Genomic DNA, 27,924 nt, shown 5'->3' on the forward strand with positions numbered 1-27,924 from the left:
TGACTAAGGCAAAAAGATAGAAGTTAAAATGATATAAGTCTTGTCTTAATGTAAGGAAAAACTTCCCATATGTATTGTCTAAAAATAGAAAGAGTGGCTTCTAGGGAAAGTGATACAGATGAACGCTGGAGTTGTTCAAGCAGACAGGCTGAAAAATATTGGAAATATTGTAGATTCCTACATTAAGTAGATATTGGACTAATTGTTTTCCAAGCAACACTAAGACGTGATTTCAGGAATTGACTGACCAATTCAGTTAAGCCATCTGGGCCATTATTATCTTTGAACTCCACTTGCCTTTTTTGTAAAATAGGGACTATCTACTCTTACGGTCCTTGTAAGGAATGTATTTTGTAAACATTACTCAAGTGTGAAAAAATCGATAAATACCTTTGTTCATTACAAGTTGTTATTGAATCATTTCAGGCATGTCCAACTCATTGTGACCCCATTTTGGGGGGGTTTTCTCGGCAAAAATATTGCAATGGTTGGTCATTTCCTTCTCTAACTTGTATTACAGATGAGGCACTGAGGCAAATAGGGTTAAGTGACTTGCCCAGGGTCACACAGCTAGTAAGTGTCTAAGGCTGGATTTGAACTCATGAAAATGAGTCTTCCTGATTTCAAGCCCTGTAGTCTACCCACTGTAACACCTAACTGTGCTTCGCTCATTACAAACTGGTAATTCAGTCAGTGTAAAGAGAGAGTGAATAAAAGTTATGTAGGTTGGGAATCCAGTTCCTGGATTTCTGACTCCTGGCCTATTGCCAGTAGTTTCCCAGGGCTCTGGCATCGAGCCCTCCAAGTCATTTCTTGTCGCCCTGGAGCTGACTTCAAGAAGCTTTAATGTTGCTATGCCAGCGAGTGTCACCCTGTACTGATAGAGAAGGAGTTGGCAGGGACAGCTTGACACAACTGACCTGCTTGAATTGAGGCCAAAAGAATTATCTGTTGTAACAGAAACCCATGGGTTACTGTAGGAAATGCATAGCAGTACATGGCAAATTGTTCTATCCTTCCTTCTTCATCCCCACCCCCACCCACCATAACACACAGACACAGACACAGAGACACACACACACACACACACACACACACACACACACACATCAGTATTTATGAAGACTTATCCATTTTGTTCTTCAACCCACTAGCTGCAGTAGAATCTGGGCTAGTAGTCTGGAGACGTGTCTATTCTCAAAAGTGATAATGACAATAAACCAGATGTTTTGACTGATTGGATAAGTCAACTCCTAATGTCATAGAATCTCAGAATTAGAAGGGACTCAGAAGTCATGTAGGTCAAAACTTATTGCAGAAAATCGCCTGGACTTTATTTCTAGTATTTTCCATCCTGTAAGTTTGAACGCTTTCAGGGATTAGGGATTCTACCATTCACTAGTGATATGACCCTGGACACCTCAGGTCACCTCTCGGGGTCTCAATTTCTTCCTCTACAAAACAAAAACAACAGTGATTCACATTTCACATTGTTCCTTTTGCTTGCCTTTTGGCACCACTGTGATGGGTAGGTAGTAATGCAAGTATGATTATTGTCTTTTTGCAGATAAGGAAATTGAGAATAAAATTGGTTATGTGACTCTAAGGTCACATAGCTAATAGTTTTAAATGTTGAATTTTAAACCCAAGTCTACTGATCTTGAAGTTCAGGGATATTCCCACTGTATTATCCTGTTTCTTTCTTTTCTTTCTTCCTTCCTTCCTTTCTTTTTTTCTTTTTTCTCTTTTTTCTTTCTTTTTTCTCTTTCTTTCTTTTTTCCTTCCTTCCTCCCTCCCTCCTCCCCTCTCTTTCTTTTTTTCTTCCTTTCTTCCTTTCTTTTTCTTTTTTTCATCCGTCCATCCTTCCTTCCTTCTTTTTTTTTTTTTTTTGGAAGGAGGTGATGGTAGGGGAAGGAGGGCAGGCCCTGTGATTTCCTTAGCATAGAAAACTCCTGGTGAGGAAAATTCTTAACCTAATGAAGATTAGCATCTGTTCTGCAATTTATAATCAGAGAGAGTTGCTTAGAGCACTGAGAAATTAACTAACTTGTCCAAGGTCACACATTCAGCATGTGTCATAGGAAAAGACTTGAACCAAGGTCTTTTTGACTCCAAAGCAGGATCTCTATCCACTGTATGATAGCTGCCTCTCTTTCTAATCATAATTGCAACAATGATCATAATTAATAATAATATTGGAAAAAATAACATTTATGATTTTCAGGATGTGTGCCTTATAATTGGAATGGATTAGCTGTCCTCTAAAGTCCTCTCTACTCCTATCATCTCATGATTTCCATGCCCACTGCCTCCTGCCCCACTCATTCTCACCATCTTCTTTACACAGTCACAGATGACTCCCCTTGAGTCACCCATCCTTGATGGAAGCCTATCATCTCTAAGCACAGTGCAGTAGCACCCTGTCAGGGTGATGACATGGTGTAAAGCCAACTGTGTTTCACACTCCCTGCTGCTGGGTGACAAATTCTGTTTTGTCAGATGAAAAATAAAATCAGCTTAGATTTCCCACTTTTATCTTCTTCGAAAACATGAAGTGGTGGGCACCCTGGGCTGCGGACTTGACTGCAGTCCCAGTTTTAACCACTAACTGACTTTTCAAATGGCCTTGGGAAACGTACCCTCTCTGAAGCTCCTTTTCCTTGCTCTACCTATGTACAAGGTTATCATAAAGATTAAGAGAGATTCCGTGTGTAAGAGTGCTTTGAAAAGTATAAATGGTAATTGGATGTGTATGTGTGTGTGTGTGTGTGTGTGTGTGTGTGTGTGTGTGTGTGTGTGTAAATAAGAATGAACAAACTAAGGGTCTACTATGTGCCAGGCACTGTGCTAAGCACTGGAAATACAAATACTAAAAAAAAAAAACCATCTAGAGCATATGATATAAAAATTGCCATTCCCTTCCCTGGCTTCAGTTATCATTACCATGTAAGGAATGTCCACATCAATATTTATAGCCCTCGTCTTTCCCTTAGCTCTGTTTTTGCATTTCTAATGGCTTCTTAGACGATTCTATCTATTGACTCCATGGTACTCCAAACTCAATGTGACCAAAACAAAATCCTCTGTCCCCCAAACCTGCCCCTGCCCCTCCGATTTCTGTTGATGGCACCAATATCTTCCCTTTTCACCTAGGCTTTAAAACTGAATCATCTTTTTTTTTTCTTTTCTTTTTTTATTAATTTATTTTGATTTATTGACAATCACTTCCATATGCTTTTAAGTTTAAAATTTTTATCCCCCTTCCTCCCCACCTCCCTCCCCAAGATGGTACTCAATCTGATATAGGCTACACATATACTTTCCTATTAAATGTATTTTCACATTAGTGATGTTGTAAGTAAGAATTAGAACCAATAGGAGGAACCACCAAAAAGAGGAAACAAGACTCAACAGAAGAAAAAAAAATAGTAAATAATATGCTTCGATCTCCATAGTTCTTTCTTTGGATGTGGATTCAAACTCCATAGTTCTTTCTTTGGACGTAGATAACATTTTCCATCACGAGGCCTCTGGAGATGTCTTAGATCCTTGTATTGCTGGGAAAGGTTAAGTTTATCAATATTAGTCATCGTACAATGTGGCTGTTATTGTGTCCAACGTTCTCCTGGTTCTGCTCACTTCACTCAGCATCAGATCATATAAATCTTTCCAGGTTTTTCTGAAGTCAACCTGTTCATCATTTCTTATAGCACAATAATATTCCATTACATTCATATACCACAACTTGTTCAGCCATTCCCCAATTGTTGGGCATCCTCTCAATTTCCAATTCTTGGCCACTACAAAAAGAGTTGCTATGAATATTTTTGTACATATGAGTCATTTTCCCATTTGCATGATCTCTTTGGGATATAGCCCTAGAAGTGCTATTGCTGGGTCAAAGGGTATGCACATTTTTATAGCCCTTTGAGCATAGTTCCAAATTGCTGTTCAAAATGATTGGATCAGTTCACAACTCCACCAACAATGCATTAGTGTCCCAATTTTCCCACATCTTCTCCATCTATCATTTTCTTGTTTTGTCATCTTGACCAATCTGTGATGTGGTACCTCAGAGTTGTTTTGATCTGCATTTCTCTAATCAATAATGATTTAGAGCATTTTTTCATATGACTGTAGATGGCCTTAATTTCTTCATCTGAGAACTGCCTATTCATATCCTTTGACCATTTATTAATTGGGGAATGACTTGTATTCTTACAAATTTTACTTAATTCTCTATATATTTTAGAAATGAGGCCCTTACCAGAGATACTGGTTATAAAACTTCTTTCCCAATTTTCTAACTTCCTTCTAATCTTATTTTCTTTGGCTTTATTTGTGCAAAAACTTCTCAATTTAATGTAATCAAAGTTATCCATTTTGCTTTTCATAATGTTCTCTATCTCCTGTTGGTCATGAATTCTTCTGTTCTCCATAAATCTGATAGGTAAAGTATTCCTTGCTCTCCCAGTTTGCTTACAATATCAGCCTTTATATCTAAATCATGAACCCATTTTGACTTTATTTTGGTATATGGTGTGAAATTTTGATCAATGCCTAGTTTCTGCCATACTCTTTTCCAGTAAAACTGAATCCTCTTTGAGTCTTCATATGGCTGACCTCACTTTCTGCTTTCCTTACTCTCCCCTCTCTCCCTACCCTTTGACCTTTTGGTGTCTGCTGTTGAAAGTATAGAATTCCTCAGGTCTCTAGACTTGGTCTTACCCAGCCAATTTAGATGAGAATCTAAAATGGTTTCACAATTTTTAAGTGAAGGGGTAGATGAGAAACAGAGGGAAAGGAGAGCAGAAAGTAGGATGAGAGAGGGTAGAGAAGGAGGTACTTGACAGCTAATAATAGCAAGCATTTATATCTCTCTTTAAAGTTTTGAAAAGTGTTTTATAGGCAGCTAGGTGATATAGTGGAGACAGTATTGGACCTAGAATCAGGAAGACCTGAGTTCAAATCCACCCTCAGACACTTAGCTGTGTGAGACTGGACCAGTCCCTGTCTGACTTAGTTTCTTCAATCTAAAATTAATAATAATCTCATAGGGTTGTCATGAGGATCAAACATGATACTATTTGTAAAGCACTTAGGACTTTGCCTGGCACATAGTAGGTGCTTAATAAATGTTGTTTCCTTCCTTTACAAATATTACCTCATTTGATCCTCACAATAACCCTATAAAGTAGGTACTACTATCTGTATTTTATAGATGGGGAAACTGAGGCCAAGAGAGTTAAAGTGATGTACCCAAAGTCACACAGGTAGTAAATATCTGAGGCAGGATTTCAACTTAGGTGTTCCTGCCTCTGATATACCACCCAGCTGCTTTTGATGATCTAAAGAGAATCATTAGAATATAGACTATATTAAATGTTTAGCTCATTATTGAGCAGTCTCATATAGTATAAATTGAGTCAGTATAGTATAAGTTGAACTAGCAAGAATATGGAGTGTCAGGGGAATCATTAACTCAGCAATATGCACATTCATCAATACTGATTTAAAAAAAAACAACTGGAATTGTTAAGCTATGAAGCTCACAATTACACCCAATATACAGATTGTACTGGACCATCTTTCCTAGGTCCAGTTGGCTCTCTGTGGACATGGATTTTCTGGACATATTTGTTCTTGTAAGACAACAAGCAGGAGAGAGATAGGAAGCAAGATCTCAGACCAAGATTCTAGAAGCCCTACCACCTTCTTTGGGCCTAGTTGGTCTTCCTACCTTTTGTTTCTCCCTTCTACCATTCATTATCTATGCCCTGCCAAGGTAATCTTCTAAAGGAACTGACCTGACCACGTTACTTCCTTTCTTTCAAACCTTTAATGTTTTCTCATTGCCTGTAAGGTAAAGATATAAGCTCTTTAGCCCAGTACTGAAAAAGTTATTTAATAGTTTTCCAAATCACATACTCTGTTTTTCAGTTACATTCACCTGATTATGCCCTGCTACAACCACTGCCAGGGAAGAACACATAGCTTGACATCTCCTGACATCCCCCACATATCTTTCTATTCCTTTAAGGGCTTGTTCTGACTTTTTTTCTCCTTTTTTTCCCATTGGACTTTCCTTGATCCCTCAAATTAGAAGTGAAATCTTCCCTGCTTGAGTTTCTCATCCAATCCTCTTTCTCCCCCTTTCTTAAGCGCTTTGGTTATTTGTGTACATGCTTCATTGTAAGGTGCCAAGCAGACAGGAGAGCTGTCTTCAAGTCTTTAAAGGGCAGCCATGTGGAAAATGAAGTAGATTTGTTCTGCTTGGCCCTAGAGGACTGAACAAGAACAATGGATAAAAATTGCAGAGAGTAAGGTAGCGACTTTATGTAAGTGAAAGCATCCTGACACAGAGCTATATGCCAGATGAAATGGGCTGTCTTGGTAGGCAGTGGATTCCTCATCATTACAAGTCTTTAAGCAAAAGTTAGTATCTGTGTCATGGATGCTACAAAGGATATTGTTGCCTCAAGGAGAATTTTGAACTAGATTGCCCCTGCAGTCTCTTTCAAACCAGGCATCTGTGATTCTTTGAAGTTGCTTAAGAGTACATTTATCTCAATGAAGAAAACAGCTTTCTAATGAATTAGAGCTTTTAGGAAATAGCATGTGCTATCAATTGAGACTTATACTATGGAGTTGGTTGACCTGTTATTCGATTTTTTCTAGAGTGAATTCAGGGTCAGGTATGTATGGAACTACATCAGGGGTGGGGAACCTGCAGCCTTGAGGCCACATGTGGCCCTCAAGTATGGCACTTTGACTCAACCCAAACTTCGTAGAACAAATTGTGAAGTTTGGATTCAGTCAAAGAGCCACACTTGAAGACCCAGAGGGTCACATGTGGCCTTGTTCCCCACCCCTGGATTAGATGATCTCCGTGGTCTTCTCCAGTTGGGAGATTCAGCAATTCTATGATCCTTTCACCCCTGAAAGAAAACATAAGAAGGCAATGATACGGTCTTAGCTGCAAGGTTTTTAGTCTCATTAAGGTCATACAACAGGAACGATGAAGAACATTTAAGAGAACAAGGTTTGTATGTGAGTCAGCATAATCTCATACTAGGTTTTGTGTAGAATAGAAATGATTGTAAAGAGAGGAAAGGTCATTCTGAACATACTTCCTGTAGGGGGTGAGCCTTGAAGGATGATTGTGACTTGAATCATTGTGCAGAAAGAGAATCATCTTTATACATAAAGTCTGGGCTTAGTAATAGACGTTCAAATTGGACTCACCCAAATAATAATGGCTAATGTTTACATAATGTTTTAAGGTTTGTAAAGTGCTTTACATATATTACCTCATTTAATTCTCCTTACAGTCCTATGAAGAATATGTTATTAGTATCCCCATTTTTATTGGTAAGAAAACTGAGGCAGACAGAGGTTAAGTAACTTGCCCAAGGTCACACAGCTAGTAAGTATCTGAGGCAAGATTTGAACTCAAATCTTCCTCACCCTAGGTCCAGCATTCTATCTACCAAGTCATTTACCTGACTTTTAAATCCAACTATGTGATAGTCCCGATTCATTAAATTATTGATGCTTTTTTTTAAATAGGCATATAAGTGGCACAGTGGATAGAGTGCCAGACTTGGAGTCGGGAAGACTCTTCTTCCTGAATTCAAATCTAGCCACAGACACTTACTAGCTATGTAACCCTGAACAAATCACTTAACTGTTTGCCTCAGTTTCCTTATCTGTAAAATGAGCTGGAGAAGGAAATGGTAAGCCATTCCAGTATCTTTGCTAAGAAAACCCCAAATGGAGTTACAAAGAGCTGGACAAGACTGAAAAAAACTTCTGTTTTACCATCTGATCTCTGGAAAATAAGATAACCAGTGGGATTAACCTTCTGGCCTGATAAGCCTTGAGGGCATGGTGATGAGTAGTCTTAGTAATAGATTTTCAGGCTGCTCCCTATTTTTGGTTCAGAGAAATTCCTAAAAGTTAAATGAACTATTAGAACATGTTGGTTAGGAGGAAAGAGGCTTAGAACTTTTCTTTTACATCATCAAGGTTTTGGTGAAGGTAGGGGATAACATAGTCTTTCCCCACACAATTCCAACCTAGGCAAATAATAGGCCAAACTTTTAGGAGAGTAGAGTTATGACTGCAGAAGTGACAATGATAAAAGTAATAACAGCATTTTGATTGTGATTTAAAAGTCTGGAGGAATTGCACCTACTCTTTCCACTGATATAATACTTTGATAGAAGAGCTAAGTTTACAGACCCAGGACTAGTCACCCAACTCTCTGTCTTGGACATTTTCCACAAACAGTTTGTAAATACTTATGCAATGTAAATACAATGCAATTGAATTGTAAACTTAATGGACTAGTGAAGTCCAGTGTGTTTATGTTGAGTTTCACAAACATTAATTCTCAGAATGATTTTTGAAGTCAGTGGAATTGGAGAACAATTACAGTGGGCTGAAAATTCCCTGGAGAATCTATGCAAATATATGATTAATGGTAATGGAACTGAACTTTAAAATGAGACTAGCTTGATGCACAGAAAACAGATACACATACAGAGGCAAGGAGAAAATAGGCCAATAGAAATTGTTTTAATTGAGGTCATACAATCCAATTGAGACATATAGTGGAACTAAGGGTAAAACAATTCACTGCAGAAAATGTATATGATTTCATTGAGAATATGTAACTCTAGTTAAAATGGTTGTAGAGTGTTTATATGTATGTATGCATGTATGTATGTATGTATGACTTTGTAATGACTGAGTTTGTATTCACCATGTACATTAAAATGTAAATATACCTTAGTTATCTTTGCCTCCCTCCCTCCCTCCTCTTCTGTTTCTTTCTCTTCATATTTCTCCTCTCTTCTTTCTACTTCTCTTCAATTTCTCTTCCTTCTCCAACCCATCTCCTTTCTTTCTCTTCTCTCCTACTTCCTCCCATCTCCCCTTCTCAAATTTTATATTCTTTTCAATTTTACCATCTCTTTAATCTGTCTTCCTTTTCTTCTTCCTTTTGTTTCCTTATGCCTCCATTTCTCATTTTAGTCTTATATTTCCTCTTTCCTTTCCTCTTCGCACTCTATGTCTTTCATCCTTTTTTCTACCTCCTCCCTATATACCTCTGCCTTCTTTTCCCTTCTTCCTCCTTTTCATCCCTCCTTCATCTTCCTCACATTTCTTTCTCTCTTTCCTCTTATTCAACTCTTTTTCTCTCTCTTTTCTAGATTCCAGAGTGGAGCCAACAGTTCAGTAGAATTAAATACCTCTGTGAGTCAGAAAGAGGAAGGGAACATATATTTATTAAGTACTTATTATGTGCCAGGCACTGTGCTACACTTCATTTTGTAAATATTATCTCATTTGATCCTTACAAAAGCCCTGTAAAGGAGATATTATAATTATCCCTATTTTTTTACAGTTGTGGAAACTGAGGCAGACAGCGATTACAGATGAAGGGTTACAAAGTAATTGACAGAAGTCCAGATTTGAACTCAAGTCTTTCTAATTTTAGGCCCAGTGCTTTAGCAAATGTTATCACCTTGCTGCCTCTGACCATCTCCTGATCATCTGACAGGACCATCCCTTGTCATGTCCCTATCGCTTAGATATAACAGGTCCTAGCCTTTCTGTCATGTTTGGACACTAACCATCATCTTCAACCTCAGAAAGTTACATGAAGCCCCTCTTCCCATTTTGCTCTCAAGTATACTATCCTGCTCCCAACATCCATGGGCCAAGGACATAGCTTCTTACAATTATATGAGCAGATAATCACCAATTATAATCCTTACAGGAAGATATTAGGCCATCTGCCTTACTATCTGCTTTGCTGCCAATTGTTAAGGTACGTTAAGTCTTAGCATCTTAAGATTCTAGGCCTCTTAAGTTTAACATGTCCACTAATGAGATCATTATCTTTCCTTCCAAACCCTCTCCCCCTTCCAAACTTCCCTATTACTGTTGAGGGTACCACCATCCTCCCAGTCATCTGGACACCGAGATGTCATCCTCTCCTCATCTTCTTTCACTATCCAATCATTTGCCAAGTCATGTTTATTCTACCTTTGTAATATCTCCTCTCCCTTTTCAGACACTACCATCACCCTGCTATAGGCCCTTATCACCTTACACCTGAATGATGGCAATACATGCTGATTTGCCTCCCTACTTCAAGTTTCTCCCTACTCCAGTCCATCTTCTGCTTGGCTGTCACATTGGTTTTCCTAAATCACAAGTCCATGTTACTCTTCTATTTAATAATTCCATTGACTCCCTTTCACCTTTATAGGGGGAAAAACACACACACACACACACACCCATATATATGTATATATAATATATACACATATATGTGTATGTATGTGTATCTATACATATTATACATATACATATATATGTATATGTATATGTGTGTATACACACATACACACACATACGCATGCGCGCACACACACACACACACACACACACACACATATATATATATATATAAATTTAACCTCTAAGGTCAAATATAAAATCCTCTGTTTGACCCTTTATAATCTGCCCCCTTCTTATATTTATAGTCTTCTTGTACCTTAATCCATTCCATGTACTCTGTGATGCAGTGACACTGATCTCCTTACTTTCTCTTTCATATGACATTCCATTCCTAGATTCCATACATTTTTACTGTTTGTTGGGAAAAAGGTTAACATTTGAAGGAGAGTGTATATATGGGAATCCAATCCAAAACACATTTATTATATATCTTTTATGCTCAAGTAACTGTACTAAGTGCTGAGGCTGCATAGATGAAAGTAAAGAAGTTCTGGCTTTCTAAAGGTCCTAGCTGAGGAGAGCTCCAAAGTCAGGCAGGGGACATACTTCCTGGCCTGGCAAGTAGCCATCCTTGACTGTGTCTGCCTGGCCTCCCCAGGGAGCTTGTCTTTCTGTGACTTCTGTTACGTGGCACCATCCCCTTAAGGCAAGATGTCAGTCCCATAGAAGCTGTTGGTCACAAGAAAGCATTTTAATGACAACTTTGCCTACCTTTCTGTCAAGGTATCATGGGGACAAAGGGGAAAATATTACCTTTTTAGCTTTTATCACCACCGCTATACTCTAGTCAACACATGCAATCCTACTTCTGTCCCTTTGCTCTCCCTAGTCCCTTTGTTCACAGTGCCTGGCACACAGTAGGCCTTTAATAAGTGTTTATTGATTGATTCCCACTGATAAGACTCAGTTTAAGGAATGTCTCCTTCTTGACCTTCTTATTTGCACTCCAGAAAGAAAGGCTGCAAGTCAAGTTGACAAATATTTATTAAGCTCCTATTACATACCTGAATCTATAAACTAGAAACATGTCAGGAAAGGCTTTTGTAGGGGAGGTGAGATCTCAGCTAAGTCTTGATGGACAATAAAGATTCTTAGAGTAGGTGAGAAAGGAGTGTATTCCCAGCAAGGTGGTAGTAGGGGAGAGTTTATGCCCAAAAAATGGAGATGAGAAATGAAATTCAAGGTTTAGGGCTTTTGGACCAATTTGTTTGGAATGTAGAGAACATGAAGGAAAAACAAAATCCAATAGGTAGTTTGTCAGAGGCAGAGGTGGGCTGAAGGCTGATTGCAGAAGGCTTTAAATGCCAGTTTGAGGAGTCTGTACTTTCTCCTTGAGGAAATTAGAAATTGAAGCAATTAGTTGATTTTTAATCAGTGAAGTGATATGGTCAGACTTGTGTTTTAGTAATATGAATTTGGCAAATGTAATGATGATGGATTAAAGAAAGTAGAGACTTGAATCAGAGAGACTAATTAGAGGTCTATTGCAATAGTCCAGATAAGAAAGATATTGGAGCCTAAACCAGTATGGTGATACTATGACTTAAGAGAAAAGGATGGATTCTAAAATCTCAGAAAAGAGTTTAGAGTTGGCAGATAATTTACCTTACTCATGTTTTATACTCCTGAGGCACTTAGTACTTTTCCAAGACTTTCTGTTGGAAAAGTTAACCTGGCTCTTAGTTTGTATTGTCATATGATATATATCATATGCTATCTTGTATTACAGATATTTGTATAGATCTTGCCATTATCCTTATCTCTTTTCCATTGAAGCCTTGGATACTGACCCTGACTTTCCTGGCTCTGAGAGGGAAACTTTTGCCCCATCTTGCTAATGTCCAGGCCTCTGCATTGCTTCCTGTTGTCTCTGTATCATTCCTCCAAGCAGGATACCACCAGTCTGTTTTCAGAACCCTTTTATATGATGTCTTTTCTTAATAGAATATAAACTTCAAAGTGGTGAGGAAAGATTGTTTTGCTTGTTTGTATTTATATCCCTAGGATTTAGCACAGTACTTGGCACATAGTAAATACTTAACTCTCTCTCTCTCTCTCTCTCTCTCTCTGTCTCTCTCTCTCTCTGTCTCTCTGTCTCTCTCTTTCTCATAGTATTTCTTCTTTGACATGGGAGCTCTGGACTTAGACTATGACATTCCTGGGACTTTTCTTTTTGGGATTCCATTTAAGTAGTGATCAACGTAATCTTTATTTTGCTCTCTGGTTTTTACATGTCAGGACTTTTCATTTATGCTTTCTTGAAATATAATATTTAGGGTTCAGGGAATCCAATCATTCTTAAATTATCTCTTCTTGACCTTTTTTTGTGGGTCAGGTTTTTTTTTTTGGTTAGGAATCTTAACTTTTTTTTCTATTTTTTTTCTAGTGGTTTGATTGCTTTCTAATATTTCTAGCTGTCTCATGGAATCATTTATTTCTGTTTTGTCAATAATAGTTTTCAGGAAGTTCATTATTTGGGTAAGACCATATTCTCTTCTAAGCTATTTATTTTCCTTCCAATTTTCTCTTCTCTTCTCTTCCTTCCTTCCTTCTTCCTTCCTTCCTTCTTCCTTCCTTCCTTCCTTCCTTCCTTCCTTCCTTCCTTCCTTCCTTCCTTCCTTCCTTCCTTCCTTCCTTCCTTCCTTCCTTCCTTCCTTCCTTCCTTCCCCACTCTTTGTCTCTGGACATAGAGTCATTAACACATGCTATTTGTAGCTTCTGGTGGCACTGGGAGGCTACTCTCTCCTTGTACTGCTGGTGGTGTTCTGGCTGACCTCTTGTGTAGCTCCAAGGTGGGAGAAGTCACTGTAATTTGTTAGTGAATTTCTTGATCATTATTTGGTCTGGTGTGATCTTCTGGTTCTTATGGTGTAGGTATGTGGGAACTGGGCAATTTGCCTCCAGTTGAGGAAACCATTTTTACCAGTGATCTCTTAATTGTCAGATTGAGTGACCTTTTCTCAGGCCTTTACGCTTTGTAGCCACTCTGCATCATTTGACAATGTTGACCTAATCTCCTCCTGGATGGTCTTCTGGGTTTTGAGGATACCACCTTCTCTTCCTCATGATTTTCCTCTTAATTGTCCAACTGATCCTTCTCACTGTCCTTTGTTGGAATATCATCCATATTCAATCCTTTAAACTTTGTGACCTCACCATTTATCATGGATCCAGCGATCTCTGTGAAGATGTTTCCCAGAGATTTATCTAGCCCAAGTCTCTCTTCTGAACTCCAGTCCCACATTACCAACTGCTAATTGAACATTTGAACTGGATATCCAATAGACTTTTCAAACTTGTCCTATGTCCAAAACAGAACTTATCTTTTTCTCACAAACCCATCCCTCTTCATAATTTCCCTATTTTTTCCCCATAAAGCACCATCATCCTTCTAGTCATTAAAGCCCACAACCTGAAAGTCATCCTCAAGGACTCACTCTTTCTCACTATATCAAATCAGTCACCAAATCTTTGGCTCTCTCTCTATTTTCCCCACACTCATTCTCTTCTCTCCACTCTCACAGTCCTAATCCTAGTTCAAGACCTGATCACCTCTTTTCCTGTACTTTTTCAATAATCTCCTATTTTGTCTCCTGTTTTTCTCCTTTCCAATTCATTCAGCACACAGCTGCCAAAATTATATCCCTAAACAGGTCTGACCTTGGCAAATCTCCTGCCGAGTAAATGGCTGTGTCATCCTATTACTTTTAGGATCAAATGCAAACCCCTTAATTTATCATTTAAATCTCTTCACAACCTGTCTTGAACCTATTTTTCTTTCTTTTTTTTTAACCTATTTTTCTTGACATAATATATTTCTCCCTTTTAAACACTCTAAGATCCCACCAAATTGGCTTTCTTGCTGTTCCTCCCAAACTACATTGAAACTCCTTTCTCCATGCCTTTGTGTAGATCTCTGCACCTCCTCCTACCCACCAAGGCCTGCAATAGACTCATTCCTCATCTTTGTCTCTTAGACCCCCTAGTCTGTTTTAAAGTTTATTCAAATTCCATCACCCATATGAGACCTTTCCTCATTCCCCACTCCCATATATTGGTGCTTCCCTCCTCAAATTGTATTTATTTTGTACATATTTTTGCATACACTTATATCTATGTATATTTTTCCCCTTGATAGAATATAAGTACCTTGAGGGAAGAGTGTGTTTCATTATTACCTTTGTATAATCCTTTTTATTCCCACTTCCTAGCCCTATACCTGGCATATTGTATTCCCCTATAAATGCTAGTTGATTAATAAATGTGTATGGATTGAATGAGATGAGTGAGATGTTGCATGAAATAAAGATAAATGAATGCTGATGAGTGAATGCAATGAACATGCCTGGCCCATTTCCAAGCTGGAACTAAATTCCTCTCCTTGGTACAGCCTCCTATTTTTGTTTTTCCATCATTCCAAGGAGGGAGGTGAGGAGAGGACCAATAGCAGGACCTTTTCACTCACTTTCCTTCACTTCCCTTCACTCTTACACAGGGTTTCTTTGCAAGTATCTCCTCCTCACTCTCAGGGATCTCAGCCCTTCTCTTACACTAATCTCAAGGCTTCAGGTCAGTGAAAAGAAATCTGAAACGGGAGGCTAACACCGAATTGTGATTGTGTTGGTTTGGTTATAATCAGGCCTGAGATATATTCAGCCCCATCCCTGATTCCATCACTTATCAAACAAGTGACGTATGAAGGAGTCATTTTGCCTCTTGGAGCCTCAATTTTTTTATTTTTAAAATGGAGATAAGAATACTTATATAATTGTATTACCACTCTTAAAGAGTTGATGTGGGGAAAATGTTTTATAAGCTTTGATTGGTACTGGATGAGTTGTTATTTACCTCACTGGGCTATCATAAAGATATAATGACCTAATGTATATAAAATATTGTGTATATGGCAGAACACTGTAGAAATGTCAGCCATTGTTACGACTTAGTCTAGTAACTTGGTCTGGAATTGATCTCTTCTCTGAGAGTTATTGTTTGTGGCTGAAGGCAGAGGTTCATTACTGTGTCATAATTCTAAATAGCTAGAAAATTTAAAAAAGTGAAAAAATAATTATAATACTAGGTATCTCTTAACAGAAATGTGTAACAAATCACTGACTTGAAAACAAGGACTCAAGTCTAGTTCTGTGAAATGGATAAACACTATTGATAAGACAGGTTGCATCATAAAGCACCACCAGTGTACAGACCTGGAAACTTGAGGCCATCCACATGTTCATAAGGTTGGATAAATATAGGAAAGGAAACCTCTTACTCAGTTTGAAAAGTATTATATGGGAGGACATAATGGGAAGGATCAAAGAAGCAACAACAGATGAAGTATATAGGGACAAGAAATGTAACCTACCCATAAGTGGCAGTAGTGAAATATTCTGATATCCTAATACTTTAATGGATTGCTGGCCTCATTGGTGTGAATATTTTTTCTGTGATGCACTATTACAACCAAAGGTGTACTCATTAAGGTTCAATATCATATGCATGCTTTTTTTTTAGTTTAAACTTTCAAGTTTAAGTTTCAACTGCATTATTTCTCCATCACATTCTTAAGTTTAGACAATAAACAAAATAACAAACCAGGACCTAATTTGTACTGTTTTCTGATTTCCTGGTATGCTCATATTTGAATAATTGGCTTTCCTTATCTGGGTATGAGCTAAATTCTACATGCCTGCAGCCTGTCCTTATCTATGCCTTCCCATATTATGTGACTCTCATCTATAGTCTCTCATAATTTCCCCTTTGGGGTTCTCTCAACGTGTTGGAGGCTTTGTTTAAAATCTGAAGCTCTTGCTATGTGACTGGACTACCTTCTTGTTCATTTATTATTTCTGTAATGCTATCCTTCTTATCACTTTATATAGTTCCTGGTACATAAATGTGTTATAGCCTCATGCCAAACACTCTTCTCCAATGACATTTGAATAATTTTCAGCTTCATTTCTTCAGTCTCTAGTGTTCCATGAATCAGACCCACACAACATAACTGAAAGATTATTGGTATTAAAAAGGACTTTATTTAAGGAAGAAACATTGAATCAACTTATGTATTTGTTGTTTGGAACAGTGCTTGGCACAAAGCAAGCACTTAATAAATACTTGTTCACTGTATGAAATTGCTAAAATCAATGTCAATGTCCTTTTCTCCATGATTTTACCAGTTTGGGGTAAAAATTATTTGTCTACATAGGTTGGTGGTGTTTTAACTGAATGCCATTTATTTTTTCATTTATGCTAACTTCTAATAGTCTTGTTTTTTTTTTCAACTTTGCTCTAACAAATAGGTAATCTGTTGGCAGACAGCTGATTTTAGAAGACAGCCACCACTAATAAAATCATTTCTGTCTATTAAAATATATTTTTATTACATGACTTCATGGTTATTAGGTCCAATGCCTTCTAATTCTTTTCTTCATTACTATTTTTGCTTCATTATTCCAGAATCAATAATAATAATTATCACTTATCTAGTGCCTTAAGGCTTATAAAGCAATTTAAAAATATTATCTCATTTTATTTTCACAACAACTCTCAAAGAAAGGTGCTACTATTATCCCCATTTTACGAAGAGGAAACTGAGCTTGAGAGGCATTAAGTGATTTGATCAGGGTCACATAGCTAGCGAGCATCAGAGGTCAGAGGCCAGATTTGATAATGTCTTCCTGATTCCAGATCAAGTGTTCTATTCACCGTGCCATCTAGCTATTATATTAACTATCATCACATAAATTAATTATATCATCTTGAACAAATTACTCACACTCTGTAGGTCTTATTTTTCTTACTTTAAAAAGAGAATATGTAAACAATACAGAGTAGTAAATAACCATAGCAATATAGTGTTTGATAAACCCAAAGATCCAAGCTTTGGGGGTAAAAACATACCATTTGACAAAAATTGTCTAAAAACTGGAAAGCAGTTTGGCATAAACTAGGCATAGACCAACATTTCACACAGTATACCAAGATAAGGTCAAAATGGATAAATGACTTAGACATAAAGGGTGATGATATAAATAACTTAGGGAAGCATAGAAAGCATACTTCTCAGATCTATGGATACAGGAAGAGTTTATGACCAAACAAAGATAGAAGAAATTACAGGAAGTAAAATAGAAAATTGTAATTACATGAAATTAAAAAGTTTTTGCAGAAACAAAATAAATGCAGCCAAATTAGAATGAAAAGGGGCAGCTCGGGGGTGAAGTGGATGGCCCTAGAGTCAAGAGGACCTGAATTCAAATCCAGCCTCAGACTAGACACTTGATACTAGCTGTGTGACTCTGTGCAAGTCACTTGCCCCCTATTGCCTCATTTAAAAAAAAAGCTATATGCAAATTAGAATGAAAACAGGAAAGGTATCATCTACAAGATATCTTCTAGGTCTAATATTCTATGATTCTGTGATTTGACTCTGAAAAATTAGTGTTTGTGGTCATAAGTGATGTACAAATTATAGTTATTTTTCTATATATGCTGTAGTAAAGTCTTCCTTTAGTGTATCACCATGGCATGGTAGTGCCTGCTCTTTCTCAAAGGCTTTGCTTGACATATACAGCTCAGGGAAGCTATTTTCCAAAGCTGTAAGAATATTCAAATAAGTTCCTAGGACTGGACTTGTGTCTGTTTTCTGACTAGCTGAAATGTAGAGTGGCTCACCCCTCAAAGTTTGGTCATCAACAGATGATATTTCAGCCTCTAATATGCAAGAATTTAGTTTAATCCAGTACCATGGGAATAGGTACATACACTGATACAATCATGAATTCTTGAAGAAAAAAAATGTGTTTTACCTGTCCTTCTTTAACATCAGCCTCAAGATATAGGAAGGCAAGGAGATGCTTTAGCTAAACTTTGTATCTCCCCCATTGGTTAGCATATTCTCTTAATAAATGATTCTTGAACTGACCTGAATTGAATTAGGAAAATATGGGATAATTCTCTGCCATAAGTATGCTTATTTTACTAAGTTCTTTAAGGCAGAGGTTATGCCTTATCCTAATCTTATATGCTTATGTGTATACAATTTATCCCTTGTGATGGATAGGCATATGTGATAGAGTGTATACCCCTTGGAGGACCAGGTTTTGTTTTTCATTTTTTTTTGTTTTTGTATCCACAGTACATCCTCACTATTTCTAGATTATAGAATGTACATAAATAAAACTTTGTTGTGATTCCCTCACAGTAGGAAATTCTCCTTTCTCTGACCTCAGCATTTTGTTTTTCTCTTCTGGATGCAACATATTCTATTTATATATTTATATTTTAAAATTATTTTATTTCATTAAATATTTCTGAATTACATGTAAAATAATTTTAACAATATATATTTTTAAAATTTTCAGTTAAAAATTATCTCCCTCCCTTTCTTTACACCCACCTTCTAATAGAAATTAAGTACTTTGATTTCAATTATACATGTGAAGTCATACCAAACATATTTCCATATTAGTCAGATTGCAAAAAAAAACCATGGACAAAACGGAATAATAAAATAAAGTAAAAAAATAAGTATGCTTCAATCCACAATTCAAAATTCATCAGTTCTTTCTGGAGGTGAATAGCATCTTTCATCATGGGTCCTTTGGAATTGTCGTAGATTTTTGTTGTGATCAAAGTAGCTAAGTCTTTCACAGTTGTTCATCTTTACAATATTGATATTACTATGTACCCTGTTCTCCTGATTCTACTCACTTTACTTTGTAAGAATTCACATAAGTCTTCCCAGGTTTTTATGAACCTGCCCTGCCTGTCAGTTCTTATAGCACAATAGTATTCCATCACAATCAAATACCACAGTTTGTTCAGGTGTTCCCCAATTGATGGGCATCCCCTCAATTTCCAATTCTTTGCCACCACAAAAAGAGCTACTATAAATATTTTTATGCATTTAGGTCCTTTTTCCTTTGATCTCTTTGGGATACAAACCTAGTAGTGGTATTGTGAGTTGAAGAGTATGCACAGTTTTACAGCTTTTGGGAGGTAGTTTTAAATTGTTCTCCAGAATTGTTAGACTAGTTCACAACTCTAACAACAGTGAATTACTCTCCTGATTTTTCCACATCCCTTCTAGCATATGTGATTTTCCTTTTCTGTCATATTAGCCAATCTGATAGGTGTGAGACGTATCCTCGAGTTGTTTTAATCTACATTTTCCTAATTAGTGATTTAGAGCATTTTTTCATGTAACTTTTGATAGCTTTGATTTCTTCTTCTGAAAACTGCCTGTTATATCCTTTCACTGTTTGTCAACTGGAGAATGGCTCTTGTGTTTATAAATTTAGCTTGGTTCTATATGTATTTGAGAAATGATGTCTTTATCAGAGATACTTGCTATATTTTTTTGTTTCCTTTTTCATGTTTATTTTGGCTACATTAATTTTGTTTGTGTAAAAACTTTTAAATTTAATGTAATTAAATTATCTCTTTTACTTCCTGTAATCCTCATTATCTCTTGTTTGGTCATAAACTCTTTCCTTATCCATAGATCTGAAAGTTATATTTTTCCATGCTTCACTATTTTACTTATGATATCTCCCTTTATGTCTAAATCATTTATTTATTTTTACTTCATCTTAGAATACGGTTTGAGATGTTGGTCTATGCTTAGTTTCTGCCAAACTGTTTTCCAGTATTCCCTGCGATTTTTGTGAAATAGTGAATTCTTACCCCCAAAGCTTAGATTTTTGTGTTTATCAAACACTAGTTTATTATAGTCATTTACTACTGTGTATTTTGTACCTAATGTATTCCACTGATCCACCACTCTATTTCTTAGTCAGTACAAGAGTTTGGATGATTACCATTACATAATATAGTTTGGAATCTGAAACTGCTAGGCTGCCTTCCTCATCTGTAAGAAAAGAGATGGCTTACAGTAAGTGGAATGTAAATTCCTTGAGAGTAGGAACTAACTCAGTTAAAAAAAATTATACCCAGAATATAATACCATGTCTGGCACATAGTAGTTCTTTAACAAATTTTTTGTTGATGAACTTATAGTAGGCAATAGACACATATATTTTCAGACATGGTCCATTATTTGATTGGATTTGCTTGTCTGGATATATTCATTATGAGGAAGTATTCTATTGTTGAAGGGTGTCAGTCATATTAAAAGAAACATCAATGAATATTTTAAGAAGAATGAGTGGTTTTTCAGTCATAAAACATTTTGTAAATCTGAATTTTTTGAAAATACTATTACCTGCAAAGTCTGAGTATACAAAGAAACAATACCAACTCTAATGGACTTTATTTATAATGGAGTTATTACATTCACCACAAATATGATACAGATAGAATGTGTTAAGTAAGAAAGAGAGTTTAAGATAAAATTCTATGTAAGACCCGTAAGAGCAGGAATTGCTTAATTTCTGCACTTGAATATCCAGTACTTATCAGAGTTCCTGGCACATAATAAACACTTAGTAAATGCTTATGAAATAGAAGAAAGGAAAGGAACAAGTATCTATTAAGGACCTACTATGTGCCAAGCTCTGTAATGAGTGCTTTATAAATATTTTCTCATTTGAGTGAGTGAAACCTTTTGAGGAATGAGATCACTTTTAGCTGAGTGGGGATATAGGAAGGCTTTGACAAATAGGTGGTCCATGAGTTTAGCTTTGAAAGAAGACTCAGATTTATTTACAGAAGTGAGAAGGTACTTTTTATCCCAGACATGAGAAATGGCTTATGCAAATGTATGCAGACAGAAGAGTACAACATGTAATCCAAGAATACTCAATAGTCTTGTTTGACTCTAATGTAGTACATAAAAGATGCAGGTGACATGTGCTTATTGTTTAGAGCCTAATTGTGGAGGGTCTTAAATGTCAGGCTTCAGGAATTTCTATTTTATCTTACAGTCAATGGGCAGCCACTGAAAATTTGAATACAGGAGAATGACAAAAGCAGATTAAAATACTTTAGGGAAAAAATTAAAGTATATGAAATATGTTGGCAGACTAGTTAATAATGGCAATGATCATAATGATAAAAAACAATGCACTAGTAGCCCAACCAATTACCCTTGTCATAATTAGAGATAGCAATGACAAAGTAAGAAAATACCAGCCAATATAATAATATAGCTGGGGCTCTGTGTGCTATTAGATTGGCATGGCATTATCAGGGATCTGGAAATTCTGGCTAGTTGGACTCTGGTGATACCAGTGATTGGATTAGCACCCTTCTCAGTGTGATATCACTACACTTGTAAATCTAAGAAACAGATAGGAGCATAGAGTTTCTTGGCCTCACAAAGAAATGTGGTGATGATCACCAGCCTGATACAGAGACCAGCAGAAGAAATGTTTTAGTGCCACAAGAATGCAAAATACACAGGTCCAAACCTGAAAAACCAGTACCCACTGGTGGTGCTTTGATGCCAACCACTGAAGCAGATAAAGCACAAGTGAAATCAACTGAATATATACATGATTTTAATATGCACCAGCAATACATCATAACTACAATGGAAATAGATTTTAGCAGTTATGGGCAAGGACACCATACTACTTTTTTTTGTCAACTCTGTCCTCAGTGCCAAGTTACACAATAATTTTGCTGATCATTTTAGGACAATCAGAAATATATTTGTTTCTATACCAAGATTAGAAGAAATAAGAGTAGAAATTGAGTAGTTACTTATATCTAAGAGTAGAAAGCTGAAGATTTTGAAAGAATTGACCACCTATACTTAACATGAACTCCAGAACTATTACCAAAAGTGAAATATAGAGACGAGGCTTGTGATGTCATTGCTATACAGAATTCTTGGGTGAGGAAATGTTCTCTACTAATTCAGGTCAGCATTGTTTCTGTAACTTATAGGCTTAGACAGTTGTCTAGAGTAGAGATGTCAAACTTTTAGCTTTATAAACAGACATACATGTATTTCAGTACTTGAACATAAGATCCTTGAGACAGAAGAAGCTTGAGAAAACTATTGAAGATCAGTGAAAAAAAAACAGGAAGATTATACCAGTGTCTACTTGGTACAATGCTTGGTTAGTCTATAGCAAAGGAAAAAAACAAAACAAAACAAAACTAACTACTAACTATAATTATGAAGGAAATAATGGAGGACGAGACAATAGAAAGACCAAAGTCCTGAAGATTGGACAAAAGATAACTTTCACTGACAGAAACTCAATTTTTCTACCATTTCTATACCAAAACCACTGTCAAAAGAATCCCATGTGGGCCTATAAGAACTGAGCATCTTCAATAGACAGTAAAGTGTCCACCCCTAAAAATTTTTAGTTTTAATCTTAATTCCAGTGGAACTGGTAGACGTACCCATTGAGGGAATGCTGAACTTTGAAAATATGTATTAGTGGACTCCTTGCTCCAGAGTTACAGAACTAGAGAAATGGAGATGGAACAGAGCAATATAGTCTTTCACCATGCCTTATTTCATGTTATTTGCATCGTATGTTTTGTCCAAGAGATGGAGATCAATAGACTCTAGTGGCCTGGGAACTCACCTGATTTAAACCCTTCGAAAAATAGGCTATTTTTCAAAAGTATGCTTAATTTCCAGTTATAAAAATGCAGTCTCATAATGAAGATTTAGGGTATAGTTATCAAAAATCTTGTGTACTCAATGACAAATCAGATGAAATAAGTAGGTTCAGCCAAAAAAGATACATGTTAAATTGAAAAAAAGTTTATTCTATAAATCAATTTTATTACTATATTTGTTCCAGTTCATTTGTATACTACTACACTATCAAAAAGGTGAGAATTACAGGAATAACTTAATGCATTTCCCAATTTCATGTTTCTGCATTTTATACAGAATATTCACAGATTCTATCACCAAAATTCTATAAATAATTATGAGAAAACATAATACTTATTGCTGAGGATCAAAATGAAAGTGATAAATAATATCAACATTGTAAAAACCCACTGATTATTGATTCAAAAGGGATTTACAAAGCTGCCTGAAAATGCCATGACATTTTCACTGCCTTTATTAATGATTCCAAAGTGTTTGACTCAGTTCCACACTCATTTTGTTCAATAAATGCAAACATATAAAGAATATCCAAGTATAATGAGAAAAATTGAATATGTGATGTCCATATGGAAAAAAAATGTTCTCTATAACAGGCCATCAGCACAATATTATCAAGGGTAATTGATTTTTAATAGCATTTCTTAGGGATACCCATTATGGTTCTTCCTAGCTTTAAATCAAAAATCTCTTCTAAATAGAAAAAGGCAATTAAAAAAGATTTATTAATTGCTTACTATATGCACTCTGCAAAGTCTGAAGGTATAGTGCACAAGTCAGATAATTCTTTCCCTTAAGCAACTTATATTCTATCAGAAAGAGACAACATATAGAAAAGAGTAGTGTCCAGAGAAGGATGTTTTAATTTGGGAAGTCAAAGGGGTCATGAATGGCATAAGAGATTTGCATGACCTTTCTGGAAGTAAAACTTAATTACTACGTTAATTATTAATATAAATATAGTTCCCAGAACAAAGTTGGGCAGGAAGTAGAATATATGTGTAGCAGAAGGCAAAAGGATGACTAAAGGAGAAAGAGCATGAAAGAACCTAAGACTGGCTAGATAAAGTGAGGTCTCACCAGTTAGGACATCCTTGTCCCAGGTCCGGAGTTCTAAATCTCTTGGTTAGTGTTTGGAGGTATGTTGGAAAGATTTCTGAAATAGTAGCAGGTCAGAAAATGGATAGGGTAAAAGAGCATGGTAAAATTTGTGGCCAGATAGATATAGTGGTATCTCACCAATTAGGATGACCTGGTTCTAGTTCTAAACTTTCACCTTGTCATAGTTTCTTTGAGGTCCAATTGGAAAGTACAGCAACAGCATCATTGTCAGATCAGAAGGAAGCTAGGATGACAGAATATCATTGGGTTTGAGGGCAACTGGATACAGTAAGTTATCACCAATAAGGCTAACCTGGACCATAGGCAGAAGTTCCAAAGATCCTCTAGATAGTGGTTACTGGAGGTCCAGGATACAGCAGTAGTGTCAAGGTGGAAGATGACTGGAATGAATGACTAGAGCTAAACAATAGTATTTTCAGCATATTGTATCACATTAACAAGCCATGGTTTTGGAACGGAGTCAAAGGCTTTGCAGTAAATGATCAATAAATATGGTGGCTTGAAGTTTTTGAGGTTGAATGACTAATCTCAACAGAAATGGGTGTTGTCAACAGAAATGGACAAGGTTTTTGAAAGAGATAATGAATTCAATTGAATTTGAAAGGCCAGTGGGACAATAATATTGATATATACAGCAGGCAGTTGAAAATATGTAACTTAAACTCATAGTTAAATATCTAGTTTTATTCTGTTCATATAGAGGGTACAGTTGAAGTTATGTGAGTGGCTAAGATAAAAGATTATGCTGGCAAATATTTGACAACCAAGTCTACGGGGAAAAAAAAATGTGTGCAAGACACACTTTTAAGTTTAATCTGCATTATTAATATTTTCTCTATCACTTTCTTATGTCTAGACAATCAACAAAATAATAACTTAGTCTATGATTTATAGCCTTTGCACAATTTCTGTGGCATTTGTGCTCACATTGAAACTTTCATGATGTCCTCAGCTTGTAAAAGATGGCTCTAGCACACCCCTGGATAAGATCATCATGGGAGTGAATGAGATCAACAAGGAAGAGAGAGAAGAAAACAGAGAAGAAAAATGGGCCTTGAGAAACACCTCAATATAAGTTTAGGATGGGAATAAATGTAGTCTAGCAAAGGAGATTATGAATTGAGACAGATAGGAGGAGAGCCAGGAGAAAGAAATGTCACAGAAACTGAGGGAGAAAACATGTCAGGAAGGAGAGGCTGATCCACAGAATCAGAGGTTGCAGATAGGGCAAGGGTAGGGATTGAGAAAAAGTCAATCAATTTTGCAAATAAGAGGCCATTGGTGACCTCAAAGAGAATATTTTCATTAAGGTGGCAGAAGGAAGAATAGGGCCTTTAGGATTGAGTTGGGAATAAAGAATTGGAGGGATAAATTGAGTTGATTCTTTTTAGAATTTTATCAATGATGGTGTGATCATTAGAAAATGATATCTGAAGAGGATTGATTGGGTCAAAGGAAACCCTTATCCAACTGGTGGAAGGAGCCAGCAGAGGGAAAGAATGATTAAGGAGGGATGGTGATGATGATGGACATCTTTTATTATGATGTCTCTCATTTAATAGGACATCTCATTAACTCTACTTTGATTATGAATACCAGTGCTAAATGGGTTCTAAGAGAGGCAGGATTTTGTCCCCCTCTCTTCATAATGAGGAACACAAGTTAGTATCCTATGACAGCAGACTCTTCTTTCTTTTGTCCGTAGGCATTATCAAGTCCGAGTTACCTTGAAGGTCCCATCAAGAATTCCCCACAGGTTGAGTGTCAAGCTTGGTGGGCAGACAGGTAAGTCTGGGGATGGAAAAGAAAAGAGGTCACTGGGTGCATCCAGGAATGAAGGACCCAGATCTGGAGGTGGGAGGGACCATTGTGTGGAAGGCCAAATACAGGGTCTTTCAGAAGAGGAAGAATTTGAATACATCATCAAAAATATGTGCTATATACCATCTCTAGGCACTTGAGTTAGAATCACAATGGTTCTAAAGTGAACCAAGCCTAGGGAATTACTTTTAGCAAATGATCAGTTTTGAATTTGGGACAAGAAAAATGAAGCTGGTCTGTTTTTATTTTTCAAACTATACTAGGGCAAAGGACTGAAAAAAGAAAAGGCAAGCAGCAAATGTTGTTTATAGGTTGGATTTTCCACGTGGTGCTTTCTTCCACCAAAGGTAGTAAGGTAGCTTACCCACATCTTAAAAGAATAGCCAGATAAGAGGAAAAATGTGTGGAGATGGTTTTGCTTTAATTCCTAAGTGTGTTATTCCTTGTAATCCTTTTCTGCATCTATTCTTCTTTAATATTTCAAAATATTTCATCTGGATGCTTCTTTAAGCGAAACAGGCTTCAAACCCTCCATGCCTTAATAAATGGGTCCATAAGTTTCTGTGCTTCTCAAAGTTATAACTTCATAATAATAAGAACAAAAAAAATGTAAGATAGTTATGATAATATATTAAAAAATTAAGAACAATTTCAATACTCACAACCTCCAAATGATTTGGAATTAAAAGTTTTCAAAATCAAAACCTGGGAGAGGAGATCAAAATAAGAGAAGAATAGGATTGGGGTGGGAGGTTGCATCATCTCTATCATCCTATCTGCTACTGGAATTGTACTAAATGGTATCACCATACTTATAGAGGATGACCTCACATCTCAATACTTTTATTCAACTACAAAAAAACTTATTTCTGCTCACTTAGGCAAGAGTTTGTATAACATTGAATTTTAAAAAAAGAATATTAATAGGTTAGTTATATCTTTTTCTGAAAGGAAGATAATAAGCAAAATAATATAGATTATTAATATGAGTAATAGGCATTTATGTATTGTTTTAAAGATTAGAAAATGCTTTACATACATTCTTTCATTAAGCCTCCCAACAACTCTGTGATACATATATGTGGGCGGTGTGTGTGTGTGTGTGTGTGTGTGTGTATACATCATGTGTGTGTATATATGTGTGTATGTGTGTATATATATATGCATATATAAAACTGATATTAGTATTACCATTTTGCTAATGAGGAAACTGAGGGTCAGAGAAGTTAAGTGACTTGTTCATTGTCATACTACTAATATGCCATAACTTTCTCTTCAAAAGCTCTTTGACACTTCCTTCTGTCCTTCAACTGCTATTGTCCATTGCTAGGCTTGAGCGAGCATAAGCTTTGGGAATTCTGGGCATCCTCTGTCATGATGAGTTTTAGGAAAGGAATTGAGTTTAAAATGCCTGCCTATCCATGTAATATGTTATGATTTTTTTTCTAGTAGACCTTAATTCCTCATATAGCTTAGTGACATTATCTATCTGTCTACACACATATACGTACACATATATAATGTAACTGAATATGTAATATATACAATTGTGTGTGTGTGTGTGTGTGTGTGTGTGTGTGAGTGAGTGTGTGTACACACCCAGGGTTTGGAGGGTTTGAAGTCTGTATTGGTGAAAGAAGTTTCCACAGATAATATTTTGAAATGTTGAAGAAGAATAGATGACAATTTGGATAAAGATAAGAAAGATACCATGCTTAGGAATTGTAGTCAAGCTATCTTCACACCTTTTTCCTCCTTTCTGGCTATTCTCTGAGGCCATAGATAAATAGATAGATAGATAGATAGGTAGATGGATAGGAAAGACAATGGAGATAATAGCAAACATTTCACAGGATTCTTTAAAGGACTATATGGATGGCAGTCATAACTAGGATAAATGAAGTGGGGTTTTATCCAGGATACAAATATATAGAGAAGTGTGTTCCTGGACTGCTCTCCTTTCCTGGCAGCATGCCTTGACCTTTGGCATTCATGGGCCGGCTACCTCTTCTGGGTCGTGGGCCTCAACCATTGCCTTGCTCCTCCCCCTCCTACCTTTTTTCTTGGTTCTCCAGTCCCATTGCTGCATTTGCTATAGATTCTTACTCCATTCTGACATA

General features: G+C 36.5%; 1 protein-coding gene across 1 annotated transcript in view; it reads left to right on the forward strand.

Moving 5' to 3' along the window:
- FAM135B (family with sequence similarity 135 member B) overlaps positions 1 to 27,924 on the forward strand; it is a 312,399-nt gene that overhangs the window by 55,994 nt on the left and 228,481 nt on the right. The window contains exon 2 of the mRNA XM_027845146.1: positions 25,689 to 25,768. Coding sequence (XP_027700947.1) covers positions 25,689 to 25,768 — 80 coding nt within the window. The remainder of the gene's footprint in view (positions 1 to 25,688; positions 25,769 to 27,924) is intronic.

The sequence above is a fragment of the Vombatus ursinus genome, unplaced genomic scaffold (assembly GCF_900497805.2).
Source record: "Vombatus ursinus unplaced genomic scaffold, bare-nosed wombat genome assembly UNPS02005236.1, whole genome shotgun sequence".
In the NCBI taxonomy this organism is placed as follows: Eukaryota; Metazoa; Chordata; class Mammalia; order Diprotodontia; family Vombatidae; genus Vombatus; species Vombatus ursinus.